General features: G+C 33.8%; 1 protein-coding gene across 1 annotated transcript in view; it reads right to left on the bottom strand.

Moving 5' to 3' along the window:
* The window catches only part of LOC125178111, a 70,066-nt gene that overhangs the window by 44,319 nt on the left and 11,697 nt on the right, over positions 1–14,050 (bottom strand). The window contains exons 5-6 of the mRNA XM_047881157.1: positions 2,157–2,241; positions 863–949 (exon numbers count right to left, since the gene is read on the bottom strand). Of these exons, the coding sequence (XP_047737113.1) occupies positions 863–949; positions 2,157–2,241 (172 nt within the window). The remainder of the gene's footprint in view (positions 1–862; positions 950–2,156; positions 2,242–14,050) is intronic.

Below are 14,050 nucleotides of genomic sequence, written 5' to 3'. Positions count from 1 at the left end.
GTGGAAAAGTGCGGTGGTCGTATAGAGTGATTTGTGTTCATTATTTGCGTGAAAATTGCAATGAAAGCATATTTGTCATGCTGTATATTGATATTGATACTGATAATATCTGACTGATAAATGTTTGTCGTTAGTTGTATGACCCTCTTTAATTGGCCGACATGTCGAGGTTTACTGTTTAATCATGAAAAAAAATTGAAATTTTTGCCCTGTAATGTTTCGACCAAGATGTGGAAAAACTTCATCCACAAAATAGCGATTTAGCTAATGTACAGGCGATGTTCTGCTTAGATTAAATTCACATAAATGCTGCAGTTTAAACAAATTTAGTCGAATTATTATCAACTGTAGAAATAAAAGGCATGCCTGGTGATCACGACATAGTCGGTGATGAAAGAATTTCTATTATATAGCAGGGCAGTTTTGATGATATTATTGCGGCCCATAAGATGATTACTAACACCAGAATTTCAGTCACAAATTTCACATGGTTGAAGACATAGTTAGAAGCAAATTGAACTAAAAAAATTGAACAGTTGAAAACTATGATAGCATCGCATAAGGTATTTACGAACAAAAATTTTTATAGAGTTAAGATTCACAAATGTTACAATGAGGGAAGTCAAGAACAAACTTTTTGAATCATTCCTCAAAGCTCCACAAAGGAATCGAAACAGAACAGATCGTTCATTTCGCTAGCTAAATTTCAAGTAACAAGTAAAAGTTCGGTTGGTACATTTCGGATCAATGCGTTAACAATTAGACCCGAGAAAATGTTTAAATATTGAGGAAAGTAACGCCTTATTCAGCTCGTCAACAGCACAATGAATTAGTAAGACACCATGGCAACGATGTCGCTCACCTTGAGTGATGTTTTGATGTCTTGGTCGCCCATGGTGACGGCTGCCGCTCTGTCCTTGTCGGTGTACTGCTCGCTCAGTCCGGTCAACTGCATAATTTTATCATGTGAGTTAAAATAAAAAAATTATAACTCAGTACTCACTGCAGTGAGTGACAGAGAGCGCACTTTCTCGTTGACGAAAACGTGAAGTCACGGACAAACAGACGGACAGACAGACGAACATGACGAGCACAATTAGAGCATTTTTTTCAATAAATGAGAAAATGCAATAAAAAGAAGGTTTAACGAGATAAAGTTTACATAAATTTTGCAGAAAAATGTAATGATAATAAAATTGGCTGTATCGCAATTGAAGCTAAATTTCTTTATTTAATGACAGTTTTAATCTAGTTAATAATGAAACTGGGTGTGACTTTTTTTGCCATCAAGGAATTTATATTCAATTTGGAAACAAAATACAAATGAACTATCATTGATTTTTAGCTCTTCTGGAATTAAATTACCTTTTGTTTCGAATAGCCGTGAATTTGGTAATCATTCACAAGTAGGTATTATTTTAGCAACCTTGGTTTGAATCATCATTACTTAATTAATTGAGTTTCTAATGACATTAGATCTTCACATCAGCAGTTTTAATTTAAAGTTGAAATAATACCAAGTTTCTGAAAGTTCAATAAGTCATAATTAACGACAATGCGTTGATTTAAAAAAAATAACACCTGCCATCAATGGAAATAGACATCATTTCACAAACAATGATTCACTTAATTTTGTTTCGTTGTGCTCGGTATAACCGTAACCTAAGCACACCCATGGTTGAACTATAAAAGGTTGACCCACGAGGATTTCCGTATTTCAGTTCAGCTTTCTTGTTACGTCACTGAGATCGAGAAACGTAAACAATCCCGCCATTCCCATAACGGATTGGTTGACTGGTTTGATCGCATATCGGTAATTGGTTAATGCCCGTGAAGTTACTGAGATCAGTGACGTCACAAGCGAAAAACGGATTACATCCGCAAAAATGGCTTCTGATGGGTCAACCTTATACTAGCTCAATCATGAAGCACACCATATATCACTGTTAAAAAAATTACCGTTAACGGTATTACCGGCGTTCCAGTGGCCTGTCGGCACGTGAAAAGAAACACTGTGTCGCCGTTTTTATTCTAATTTAACACTAGAAATCCGTAAAACATCTTATAAAAACGGCGAAACAGTTTATTTTCACGGGGTGACCGGCCACTAGAACGCCGGTGGGACCGTTTTTTCACCGTTTTTTCTAACACCATACCTGTCCTGCCTGCCTTCGTTTGTGTTGCAGCTCCCTCGCCAGCAGGAGGCTGGCACCCTTCGAACGTAGCCGAGGAGTGTTCTCTCTGTAAGATATAAGGTAATTATTATTCTATTATTGGTAGCTAGAAATTTTTTTACGAATTCCAATAATGTCATTAATCTTTGATGGCGTCAAAGAATTCCAGATGGAGATGGAGTCATGAAAAGAGTCATGGAGAAGGTCACGCAGTAATCTAATGCATTTGTATGCGAACAAGAATAATCGAAATTTCGATTAATATTGTTTATTATTATTATTATTGTTTTTTCGATTATTATTGTTTACGTTTTTCGATCGTAAAATTTGTTGTAGCAAGTTTATGCGTTAATACGGTAAAAACTTTGAGTTAACATGAAAATGACCTCTCTATTGGACAGTGAAAACAACTAAAGATAAATCGACTCATGAATTCAAATGTACCATCACATTATTCGTGGTAATGAGAAATTATGTGGGTTATTACACCAAATAATGAACAAATTAGCAATGGGTATTGAACGCAGATAAATATTGCAAGCTGATTCTGCTCTTCAAAACAAGAAACTTAAAATTACTGTAAAAAGCATTGCCACGAATATAGTTAGCCTGGTTATCTTAAAGGTGGGAGATTTCGGCAAATTTGATGTGCTGGAGAACATACAGTTCAAAAAATGAAAGTTAATCAGGAGTTCCCGTTAAAATCATGGGATAAAAAATGTTCAACAGTTTTTTCTAGTCGTAAGTTTGAAATTCATATAATTTATTCATTGATGATAGATATTGAATTTGAACGATAATTACTGTCCCCTTAACCTTTATCTTCTTAGCATCACTAAATCTGTCACTTAATTAACCGAATATTGTCTCGTCTGACTGTAAATTTCAGAAGCAGCGCTCCAAATTCGAAATTTGAAGTTTTATTGTTTGATATAAATTAGAGAAACCTCAAGCTTTGTTTCTAAGCTGAATATTTTGGTTATTATTCAGTGCAGAAAACCAAGCATAAATGCTTGAAATTCTATTGCAGATTTGCCTATCATTGCACTTAATTCAGTGATTTTTCAGGAAAAGTTTATGGAATCACTGCAATTCTAAGTAATTATGCTATAAATTAGTGTACTAATTACAACAATTTCCAGTAATAAAATGAAATTATTTAAATATTTCTGCGTGAATGGATTCATTTCTGAACGTTTTTATATAAGTGATCCATTGATCAATTAACTAATATACATTTGGATGGATATCTACTATCAGTTTCAAAATTTTAATAGGTGCAAGCATTTAAAATACAGCATTACTTAACTCTAAAATAAGAAAAAAACGAAAGAGAAAGATTTTCCAAGTAGAAAATCTTAAATTGTTCACGTTCATCAATAGAAAGCAGTTGATGGAACGCATCGTTCAAGACTTGGTTTCAGTGTCACTAGCTGGAACTATGCCACCGTTTATCGGTCCCAGTTTGAGATAAAGTCATATTGATCAGTTTATTTAATTATCGTTTTTAGTGTTTATGAGCAAACTTATTCCATATATTTTTGAATATTCAAGCTTGAGCAAAATTCAGAATATACCTGAAAATATTTCATGATGTTGCCAGAACCAATCTTACTGTTTGATGATTGATGACTGACGTGCAACGATTACAAAATGATGGTGAATCAAAGAGAAGGCTTAGGTAAGCGCAGCCTATAACTGAAAACAGTAACTTCAAATCGAAATACAATTTCATTTTCGTGGATTTATTCACATTATATTCTCTTTTCTTTCCATATGCAAACATTAATTAGTCATTGTCTCTTATTAGCATGACAAATTTCAATTCATTACTGTATTATTATTAAAATATAAAAATAATCTTAACGAAGTTCATGATAAACAGAAAGGTGCATATTGAAAAAAATTGGTAATTATTTAACTCGAAATCACTACAGTATCAATATCAATCTTCATCAATATAAATACCAGCGCGCATTAATGAAACTGTCGTTTATTGTACGTGAAAATATTTTAATTAGTAGCTTTGCAGTCTTGCTGAGACATGTATGAAAAATGCAAGTCCAGTAGAGGAAATCTGTCCCAAGTCCGTTTTTTTTATTATTCATTTGTAAAATAAACTGTTATTATATGTCCATTATTTAATATATTAATGGCTGCTGACGACAGGAGTGCAACTTGACTAAAAATAAATGAAGGAGCCAGAGTCTGCTCTGAATTAACGGCTAAGCCACACCAATTGATCTTAATAACGATGGGCCAAATCTTTGTAACTTGACAGCGTCCACTTTCCCCCTGTAATTAACCAATCTTAATGAATAGCTTCCTTTGTATTAAACAAGACGCAAATAACATTTTGTGTGAAGAATGTTTCTCTTGCTGAACAGATCAGCTGTTCCGCTGTTATGGTCTTCCAGAGTATTTGGCCTTTTCCATGTGTTGCAACATGAAATACTCTTAATTAATGATAAAATACTATGAATACTTTTTATACCTGACTCGTTGAACTAAGAATAGAGAGGATAAATATTCAAAGGATGCGTATATGAAAATAAATTTAGAAAAACAGAAGTAAAAAAGCAACACTATTTTTCAATACAGATGCACAATTTAAGCGACATGATGACATTCATTTTGATATAGGTCGTCGAAGCACCAAATTTTGGACGAGAATTTAAGGATGTAATATATAATATATGTAATATATCAGCAATCTAGCTAAAACATTTTTAGGTACTTGCTTGATAACAAAATGTGTCTATGAAATAATAATATTCGAGAAACCAAAAACCAAGTACGCACTTAATTGTATATTTAAGTCACTACGTTCCTCGAGCTTATCATTCACGATTCTGAACTCGGTTGATAGGCTACTTCGATATTTTGATAGCGTTTACTAAAATCTGGGTAAAATAAATTCTCTCCAACTACGTTCGGTATATGATTTGAGTGATTTGTATATATGATTTTTTAGTATAGGCTAGTATTAATCTTATTCTCTTCGATTGAATATATGCGATATTAAATTTACATCTGTAAATTCTTTCACGTATTCGGATGTAAATTTTCAATATTTTGAATTTCTATTTCTTATATGCGACAAAACACTTTTGCTAACATCCACAAGAACAACAAATGAAGCATTATACTTGCAAGGTGGATGAGTATTATACAAAAATTACTTTAACTAAAGAAGTCAGCTGAAAATCATTTTGATTATAAAAATTTAATCAACTATATGTCTCAATTAATGGTCCAAGATTAAGCAACAGCAATTCCCTCACTTTGTAATTGCGCAGAACGTCAAGCATCTAACACTCGTGCACGACTGTGTGTAGTGATCCTTATTAGGCGCTGAACAATACTTTCCTTGGAGTCAATTTTTAATGTTCTGTTTCTTCACAGTTTGTCTTGCTTCTTAACAATGTTTAATATTGTTCCAATGAATGCTGAATTCACTTCTATTCACTTCGCACTTGGTTTATATAATTTTGAGATCCCTTCAATCAAATTAAATGGGTTACCATGCTACAGCCTGGCGAACGAATTCAAATGGAAGAAAAATATCAGTAAAATGGCTACAATGAGCGTTTTAATATAATTTTCACGATTGAAAACAAGAATATTCTCAGTGTATATTTTGCTCATGTTTTTGAAACATTGCCATTTCATCGTTCCTAGCATCATTTGTAATATTTTTCTTGCTTGCCGGTAATTTAATCTGAGTAAAATAAATTTCGCCTCGAAATTAATAAAATTAGTTGTTGACATTTACATATACAAAATTTATGATATATATAATCATAGATCGTGTTAATATATTTGAATTAATATCTATATTGTCTATTTGAATTGTGAGATCATTAATTAATGTTTACTATCGAAAAAGGACTAGCAAAGTTGTCAAGTTTTCCATAATAGTCAAGAAAATAAATTAAAACACCAGCGATAAAATTATACACCACAGAGAGAACTTGAGATCAAGCCTGCAAACATTGGCTTGATAAAGCACTTCACGAGCTGCCTAAAAATCAACAATCGAGCCTATATGTGAAGTGACTCTCCAAAAGGTAAATTATTTTTACGTCTAATTATCATAGGAACCGCACTATTAGCAGTTTTAATATATACCACAATACAATCTTGGTTAGAATTTAATTAGACCATCCACGGTCGCGTTTAAATGTGACTTCCTATAATCGGCGAATGAAGAATATAAACATTTTCTCGGAATGCTAAAAAGAAAGGAGATTCCTCGAAGTGTCGTCACGACAACCACATTTTATCGCAAAGATAGGGCCTGTCAATGGACATCTGCATTGCTGGAAAGTTTTATTTCTATCAATTCGTAAGCATAACACTCTTTAAAATCTTCGGTTGTACATTACACTGACTGAGCACGCCAGTACGATCAATATTTCATCAGAGCACGTCTGTACGATCAATAGTTCATTCAAGTTCTGGCGCTCAACCAATGAAAGTATTAGATAAACTTCCATGAGATTCTCCTCAAAGAACTTCTATCTCTTCTTCAGAGATAGAAAGTTCGATGAAATTCTCTAGTATCAGCAACTGTCTGTTCAAAAATAATTGAGGAATACGGAACCGTTTAACTTGAAAACACCGCCGTTTATATCGCTCGATAATACGGTCGATCAGTGCTGAAAACACCAGCACTGATCGAGCTGGTCAGTGACGATGCTGCTAGTTGCTCAGGTAAGAGTCACGGCATCACTAAGCTGGGTCACGTCGCACGAGGGATGTGCGTCAGGTCACGAACAACTGCTGCTATTTATGCTCCATCGTTGCTCAACTGCCGCTCCATTAACTGGATGAGCGTAACGCAGATTGCTTCACACAATCAACGAGTTGGCACAGTCATATTACCCATTGTTCAACAATGAATTTAAAAATTATATTTTTTGTCAATAATTAAATTGCATTTTAGTAGAAAATCCCTGCATAAATAATTTATAATTTCCGTTGCCAAAACGCTCAGGTTTTATTTTTAACGAGAAATTACTCTGGAATTTACAGATGGATCTGGTGGAAGGTCGATGGAAGCTTGCAAAAGAATCTTGAGTCTTTTACATAAAAATCGTAAAATCGTAATCGTAAAAATTCTATTCTTACATGATGTTGCTTATGCCAAACAAGAAAAGTTATCGGGGCGGGTGAATGTTATGAAAAATATTATTAAAAATACTTGAAATAAAACAGAAATTCAACAATGTAGCAAAAAAATTAAACGCTCTTGCAGGCTAAATCAAAGGCACATGTTTTCACATAGTTCCCAATATTCTATGATGCGATCAAATTAATTATTTTTAATATATATTTAGCACCAACAATAATTATTGTCTCCCTTAAATCTAACAACCACTTTAATAATTATTGATAAGATTGCTTCAGTTTACAAAATCAAGATATTGTTCGATATTTTTCGACGTAACTCTGTCAATTGAAGCACAAACCAAGACTATAAAAGCCATTCACAAACTCCGGTTTAGCAACCGCATCACTTTAGCCCTGTTTTTGCGTGAAAATATATTTTTAAATAGAAGGATAACCTTGGAGGGAAAATTAATGGCGTAACAGAGACGGCGCTTGTCAGGCAGATCACGCATGTTGTAGACATGATACTTGCACTCGACCTCAGCCATTATTTCATGGAACTCTAATTATAACCGTTATTAAGGGTCAAATCAGTTCCGATTCAAATTGCTCCCCATTTCTCGATAAAAATATCGTTCATGTATTATTGTTTTTATGATAATATACTTGGATTTTGATCCGTTTATAATTATGTTGTTATTCCCCTGATTACAAATATACTACATTTTACTTACAAGAAATTTGTTAAACCTACAATCTATCGACAGGAAACAAAAACAAAATGGTCAACGTGTAAAACTGTGATGAACAGTCAATTTTCTAACGACCGGGTGGAGAATTGATCAACTTAATTTTAAGGGTTTATATATACATAGGTCAGACAGCATTTTTTAATTAACTTGAGGAGAGTTTTGAAGAATATGTAAATTTAATATTCACACAGTTTTCAATTTTTTATATATACCGCGGAATTTCATTTTCCGCAATATGCATAGATTTAGTAAGAATTGGTTTCTATAACGAAGATAGTTTCGATAGAACAAATTGCGTGCATTTATTTAGAATATTATTATCAACTTTGAGCTTGATGCGTCTTACACCAAAAATTTTAATTTTTACATTCTATTATATACATCAGTGATTGTGAAAATTGCTTAGGCATTTAGCTCAAGTTTAGCTATGTAGGGTAAGACTTCTGCATTGGTTTCAGGGGCCATACTTTCAAAATTCGCTAAATGAACGTAAGTACCTACGCTCTATTTTCTTGTCGATGATTGGTGGATTTTGCTTGAAAGGCCGTCAATGATTGGCTGATGAACTTACGATCTCTTAACTTTTTTTTAAAGTATAGGCCCGGAATTGGGCTTCTATAGTCGCAGTCATCTCAGCTGGCATCTTATGAGAAACGAACGGTGCTTGTTCCATGTGAAACTTTGTGTAAAAATCGAATTTATTATTGTTAGGTTGAGTTTAATGACTCAGTTTGGTTTTAGTTTTATGACTTAATTGAGATTAAGTTTTGTGACTTAGTTGAGATTGAGTATTAAGACTTAGTTTAAGAATTCAATTAGGTAGATCGGAATTGAAGACCCTAAATTGGACGTTTTATTCAGCATCCACACTCATTTTCGTTGATATCTACAAGTTTAGCGGGTATCACTTCCGAAACAGAAATATCAGTGTCGTCGGAAACAACCTGTAACTTTTTTAGAACGCTGTATTTAGCTTAATTTCAATAGGTTTAATCGCAATCAGAGCAGGTGAATTTTTTAGCTTTTAAAATATTTAATAATAAGATTTAATTATAATCACAGCAGGGGACTTTTTAGCGTAATTTTAATAAATTACATCACAAAATCAAATAATAATCAGAGCATGCAGGTGTCTTGTAAACGTGTAATGTATTAGATTTCTCCGCTTCATAAAGTCCATCTACAATTTCTACAAACTTCACGGATGTTTCAATTCATATTGCTCATCAGGCAGATAAGCCTGTGGGTATAATAGCAGCAGCAGTGAAATTTTTTCTTAAGGATCCTTGAGCTGCAGTGTATGTAAATAAAAATTATAACTCAGTACGCACTGCAGTGAGTGACAGAGAGCGCATTTTCTCGACGACGAAAACGTGAAGTCACGGACAGACAGACGGACAGACGGACGGATACGACGAGAACAATAGGGCATTTTTTCCATAAATGAGAAAATGTGCTAAAAAATATAACTCAGTACTCACTGCAGTGAGTGACAGAGAGCGAATTTTCTCGTCGACGAAAACTTGAGGTCACGGACGGACGGACGGACGGACGGACAGACAGACAGACGGACGAACATGGCGAGAACAATAGGGCATTTTTTCCATTAATGAGAAAATGCGCTAAAAAAGGAGCTCGTATGAGAAGTTATGCTATAGAAACCCGTACCCGGATGAGTTTTTAAATACATATTACATCAGCGAGCGGTCCATGCAGCGCTATACGAATCAATTGATTAAAATCATCTTTATAATTTCGCTCGCAAATATGATAGATATGATAATTTGAGCAAAATTTCTCGAAACAAAATAATTAAAAAAAAATTCGATGAAAGTTAATTTACTCGGTGCCTGACCGATGTGTTGCATTTATTTATACGGTAATTGTTACACTCACGATCTTTCATGATAATGTAAATGTGACAACAAAAGACTTATTGAAAGACTAATTTTCACCATTCAAGCCCCTACCAGGTTCTGCATTCACTATACAATCTGCAATGTTATTAGTGAGAAATCTCTAATACAAATGCGGTACATAGACTGTGATTTGAGTTAACAAAAGAGGTAGTTCGAGATTAGTAAAAAGAAAATAAGTTACTTGCGTGCTGTGCAGAACTTGATAATACGTGCATGATGTGCAGAGTTCGTGTGAAAACTGAGCTTTGTCTTAATGCATTCGCTTGATTACAAGCCATTCTTCCATCAGCAGGCAGCAGAGAAACAGCTTTACTTTTATTCTGAAACTGGCAGTCTTTGGTCAGGGAGCTACCTTCATGCATTGTTTACCCTGCGGTAATGTTCTGTAGCTTCAGTCGATAGCTCCTTTGTGATGAAGATGTTTAATTTAAAAGGATGAAATCGATGCTCCCATACAAAACTATTTTAAGAACACGGACCATCATAAACCATTCTCATATTCAAATTTCTTTCTTGAGGTCTGTACTAATTTTTATACGTCGTCAAATTCTATGAGAAGCCCATAACTGTAATTGGATAGCAATTTCTGAAAATCACTTCTGTCAACGGCGAAAATTATTGTTCTTCTAAACGTTATAATATGAGTATTCTAAATCATATATGGAATGTTTCATGCATAAATATATGTATTTCATTATTGATTCATCATATATTATAATAAGTTAGTGTTCGAAAAATTATCCAAATGAATTTTCATCTCACAATACATGTTTTAAAAATTTTACAGCAGTAAGTTCACACAAATTTCATGGAAGTTTTCCCCCCTCCGTTAAACATACATTGATTAACTTTTTTTTGCATCAAAGACGAACTTTCTCTAATTTTGAATGGTAAATTTGATTGTTCGTTGTGGGTATATTATAGGCCGAATCTCAAGCAAGTAATAACAAATATAGTACATGATAACTTATTTGAAAAACAATACGTACTTATACTGAGTTTTTAATATATAAACTAAGTCATCTTTAATATAAGTCATCATTTGAGCTCATTTCAATGAACCTTTGTTCAGGTCATTGACATCACTCAATAACGCGCACCTAGCATCAGGACTCATAACGAATTATGCCGAATAATTAGTAAGCGTAATTGAAGAGAACAATACCAATTAACGAGTAATAAACGAGATAGTGGAACAAACTCGTCTGTTAATTACATTCGACTAGTAATCAATCATGGAAACAGGATTTTATACATGTTTAATCTGAATGCTATAAAGAACAGAAACAATAACTGATGGAAAGTATTTTTCGTGCGTCGTCATGGAAGATATGGTTTGTTCGAACGCTGAGCGTATACGAGTAAATAATTTTGATAGTTCAGTCCTGTATTTACTGGAGAAATAATTTAGAAATTATCGGTTGGTTGTTAGGTTATCAGCGCTGAACGATATTCTAATCACAGGTCGTTCCTAACGAGATTTTTCTGATCAGTTGTGTTATCCAGTTACCTAATAAATCTAATACACACCTTTCAATGTATATTGAACGGTGTATATTTAATTATTCAATCAATATTTAGTTATCGTTTTAAAAATATATTGCATATAGAATCAGTTCTAACATATCACCTTGGCTTTAATTTTTCGAAACTTCACTGAATTTAATTCGTGTAATCTATATAATTCTTAGCCAACAATGCGTATTTTTATTAAAGGCTAGTCGTTCATTTAATTCACCAAAATTGTCAATTCAAGGTTAATGATTCTTTTTTGTTCTTCGTATTAAAGATTAATTTGGAATCATTGGATTTTAGGAAACAATCAATAAAATTGTCGATCTCGAAAGTGTTCGATTTAATGAAAATTAAAACATTGGACTGTTTGTGATCGCGTGCATCAATTTGTATCATCCTATGGCTTATCCCACACAGGAATCCGTTCTCAATAAAATTCACAAGAACTCTAAAACTACGAGTTTAATTTTTTTATCAAGCGACCCGATCAAGACGAATTCAGAAGTAGTAATCATACCGAATCCTACCGATCTATAAGGCAATCCTGTACGTTTGTTGCATACCATCCATACACGTGGAATGTGCTCGTGAGGTACGAAGCTGGTGTAATTTTGTAGCGACTTGAAGTCACCTGCTCTTCATTGTATGACCTAAGCTCTTGCGTGGGCACCTCAAAATAGACGCGATTTACTTGCTGTCTTGGAAGTCACGCGAGCGTCAGTTTTAGACGAGAACTATCACAGCTCCGACCGCAAACAGGCGCGCACTCTTTATGTCTCTTGGGCATCGGTGGTGAGTTTATCTGGCATTTACCGTTGCAAGTACATATGCAAGTTATACTCTTTCATGTGTTTTTTTTTCATCTTTTACGTTTAATACTTTTCGAATTATAAGCCTTTACTTTTACCAACTTTTTTGGGGGGTATCCCTGTACCATGAGCAATGGATAGAAAGTATGTAATAAAGAAATATATATTATATGCTCTGTGGCAAAGATATGTTGTCTGAATGCAGTGGTAGTTAAAACACGAATCATTCCTCAGCAAATTAAAAAAGATGCAGGAATTATAAATCAGAGGTAACGTGCGTGAAAATTCTTAAAAGACTTCAATTTCAAGCCTATCTTCTCGGCTTTTTTTGTGAAGCATACGTTTATAATGAAACAACACATATCCTGAAAATATTCTACACAAAATATGCAAATAAATCGGCACTTCAAAAGTAATTACTTATGAATTCCAGCAGAAAGACAAAGAGATTTGGGACGAGCATATTCAAAAATCTTGTCGTACGTGCATCGGTTCATGTATTACTACTCAAGATGTTATCATTGAATCTGATGCCCAACAACGGCTTGTTTTGAAGCTTCAGACAAAATTCTGCACTTCTTTCCTCATTTTCCGAATATTCTTTGGATTTAAAAGTAGGAATTTGAATTTGATCAGTCGCCCAAGAGGAAACTTTCAATCATACTTTGCTCTTATGGACGAAAAAGTACAGCCATGTCTCACAAATAGCGAACAAAATTATCTCCATGCAATAGGCATTTCCTTTCGTAATCAGGCATGGCAAGGAAAAATTCCCAGCTGTCGCTATATGTCGTCAGAAGTTCGTTCAATCATTGCAGGGACTTTCGAAAGCTTACAAGAAAGAAACAACGCCTATTTACAGCAGAGCATAAAATTTTTATCTGTCAATGCTGCATATATGATTTCCGAACAAAACTTATGCCTTCCAGTCTCTGATTGTCTTCATTTCTGCCCGCTCTTTGAGCACTGAGTGTCAACATGGTTCCTCCTTGGCCAATTTTGTCTAGAAAATCTATTGGGATCTTTCTTATATTATAGACAATTGAATACTTCAGAGACAGACTAAAAGGCATAAAATCTATTCAGAAATGTTTAGACTTAAATAAATCTGACCTAAATTACGTATGAAATATTAAACTTGTTGACACGAATAAGATCTTGGTCACGAAGAAAGGGAATTTTATTGTGTAAGCCAAATTGTTAATTTATATAATTAATTAGCATCTTAGGGAATTGAAGACAACATTTCGGCAACACAAATTTACAACAAAGTTAGTTCTCAATAATGAATAATGGACGCAAATGATGCTATAATTTTTAGCGTCAATCTAATGCATTAATCGATCTCAAATGCGGATTCGCTTCAATTAAGAACCTGCATCACTATATGAATATTAATATGTTTGACACTTAACGAAAAAATATTTTCGAATGACCCTAAAGTTTGTTTAGAATATAATATTCCGTTCCAGATATAAATTTAGTTTGTTCAGTAACCGAAATATAAAAATGAAAGTAGGCTGATGTCTGCGTTAGCCGAACATCTGGGATATTTCTAAGCAAAATATTCTCGCTGGTATATATCTGTTACTAAAGACAATTTCAACTCGATGCGAATAATTGAGCACAGATTTTAGTAGAAATTACTGTGCACTCTGAGATATTTTAAAACAACTATATAGTGCTTATATGTATTTTCATTTTTAAAACTGACGCTTCTGATGATCGGTTTGTGGCTTGAAATTCTAATTTTTTATAAGAAAGTG

This window comes from Hyalella azteca, unplaced genomic scaffold (genome assembly GCF_000764305.2).
Source record: "Hyalella azteca isolate HAZT.00-mixed unplaced genomic scaffold, Hazt_2.0.2 contig7219, whole genome shotgun sequence".
In the NCBI taxonomy this organism is placed as follows: Eukaryota; Metazoa; Arthropoda; class Malacostraca; order Amphipoda; family Hyalellidae; genus Hyalella; species Hyalella azteca.
The sequence above is the reverse complement of the archived record's forward strand: the minus strand, read 5'-3'. Positions and strand labels throughout refer to the sequence as shown.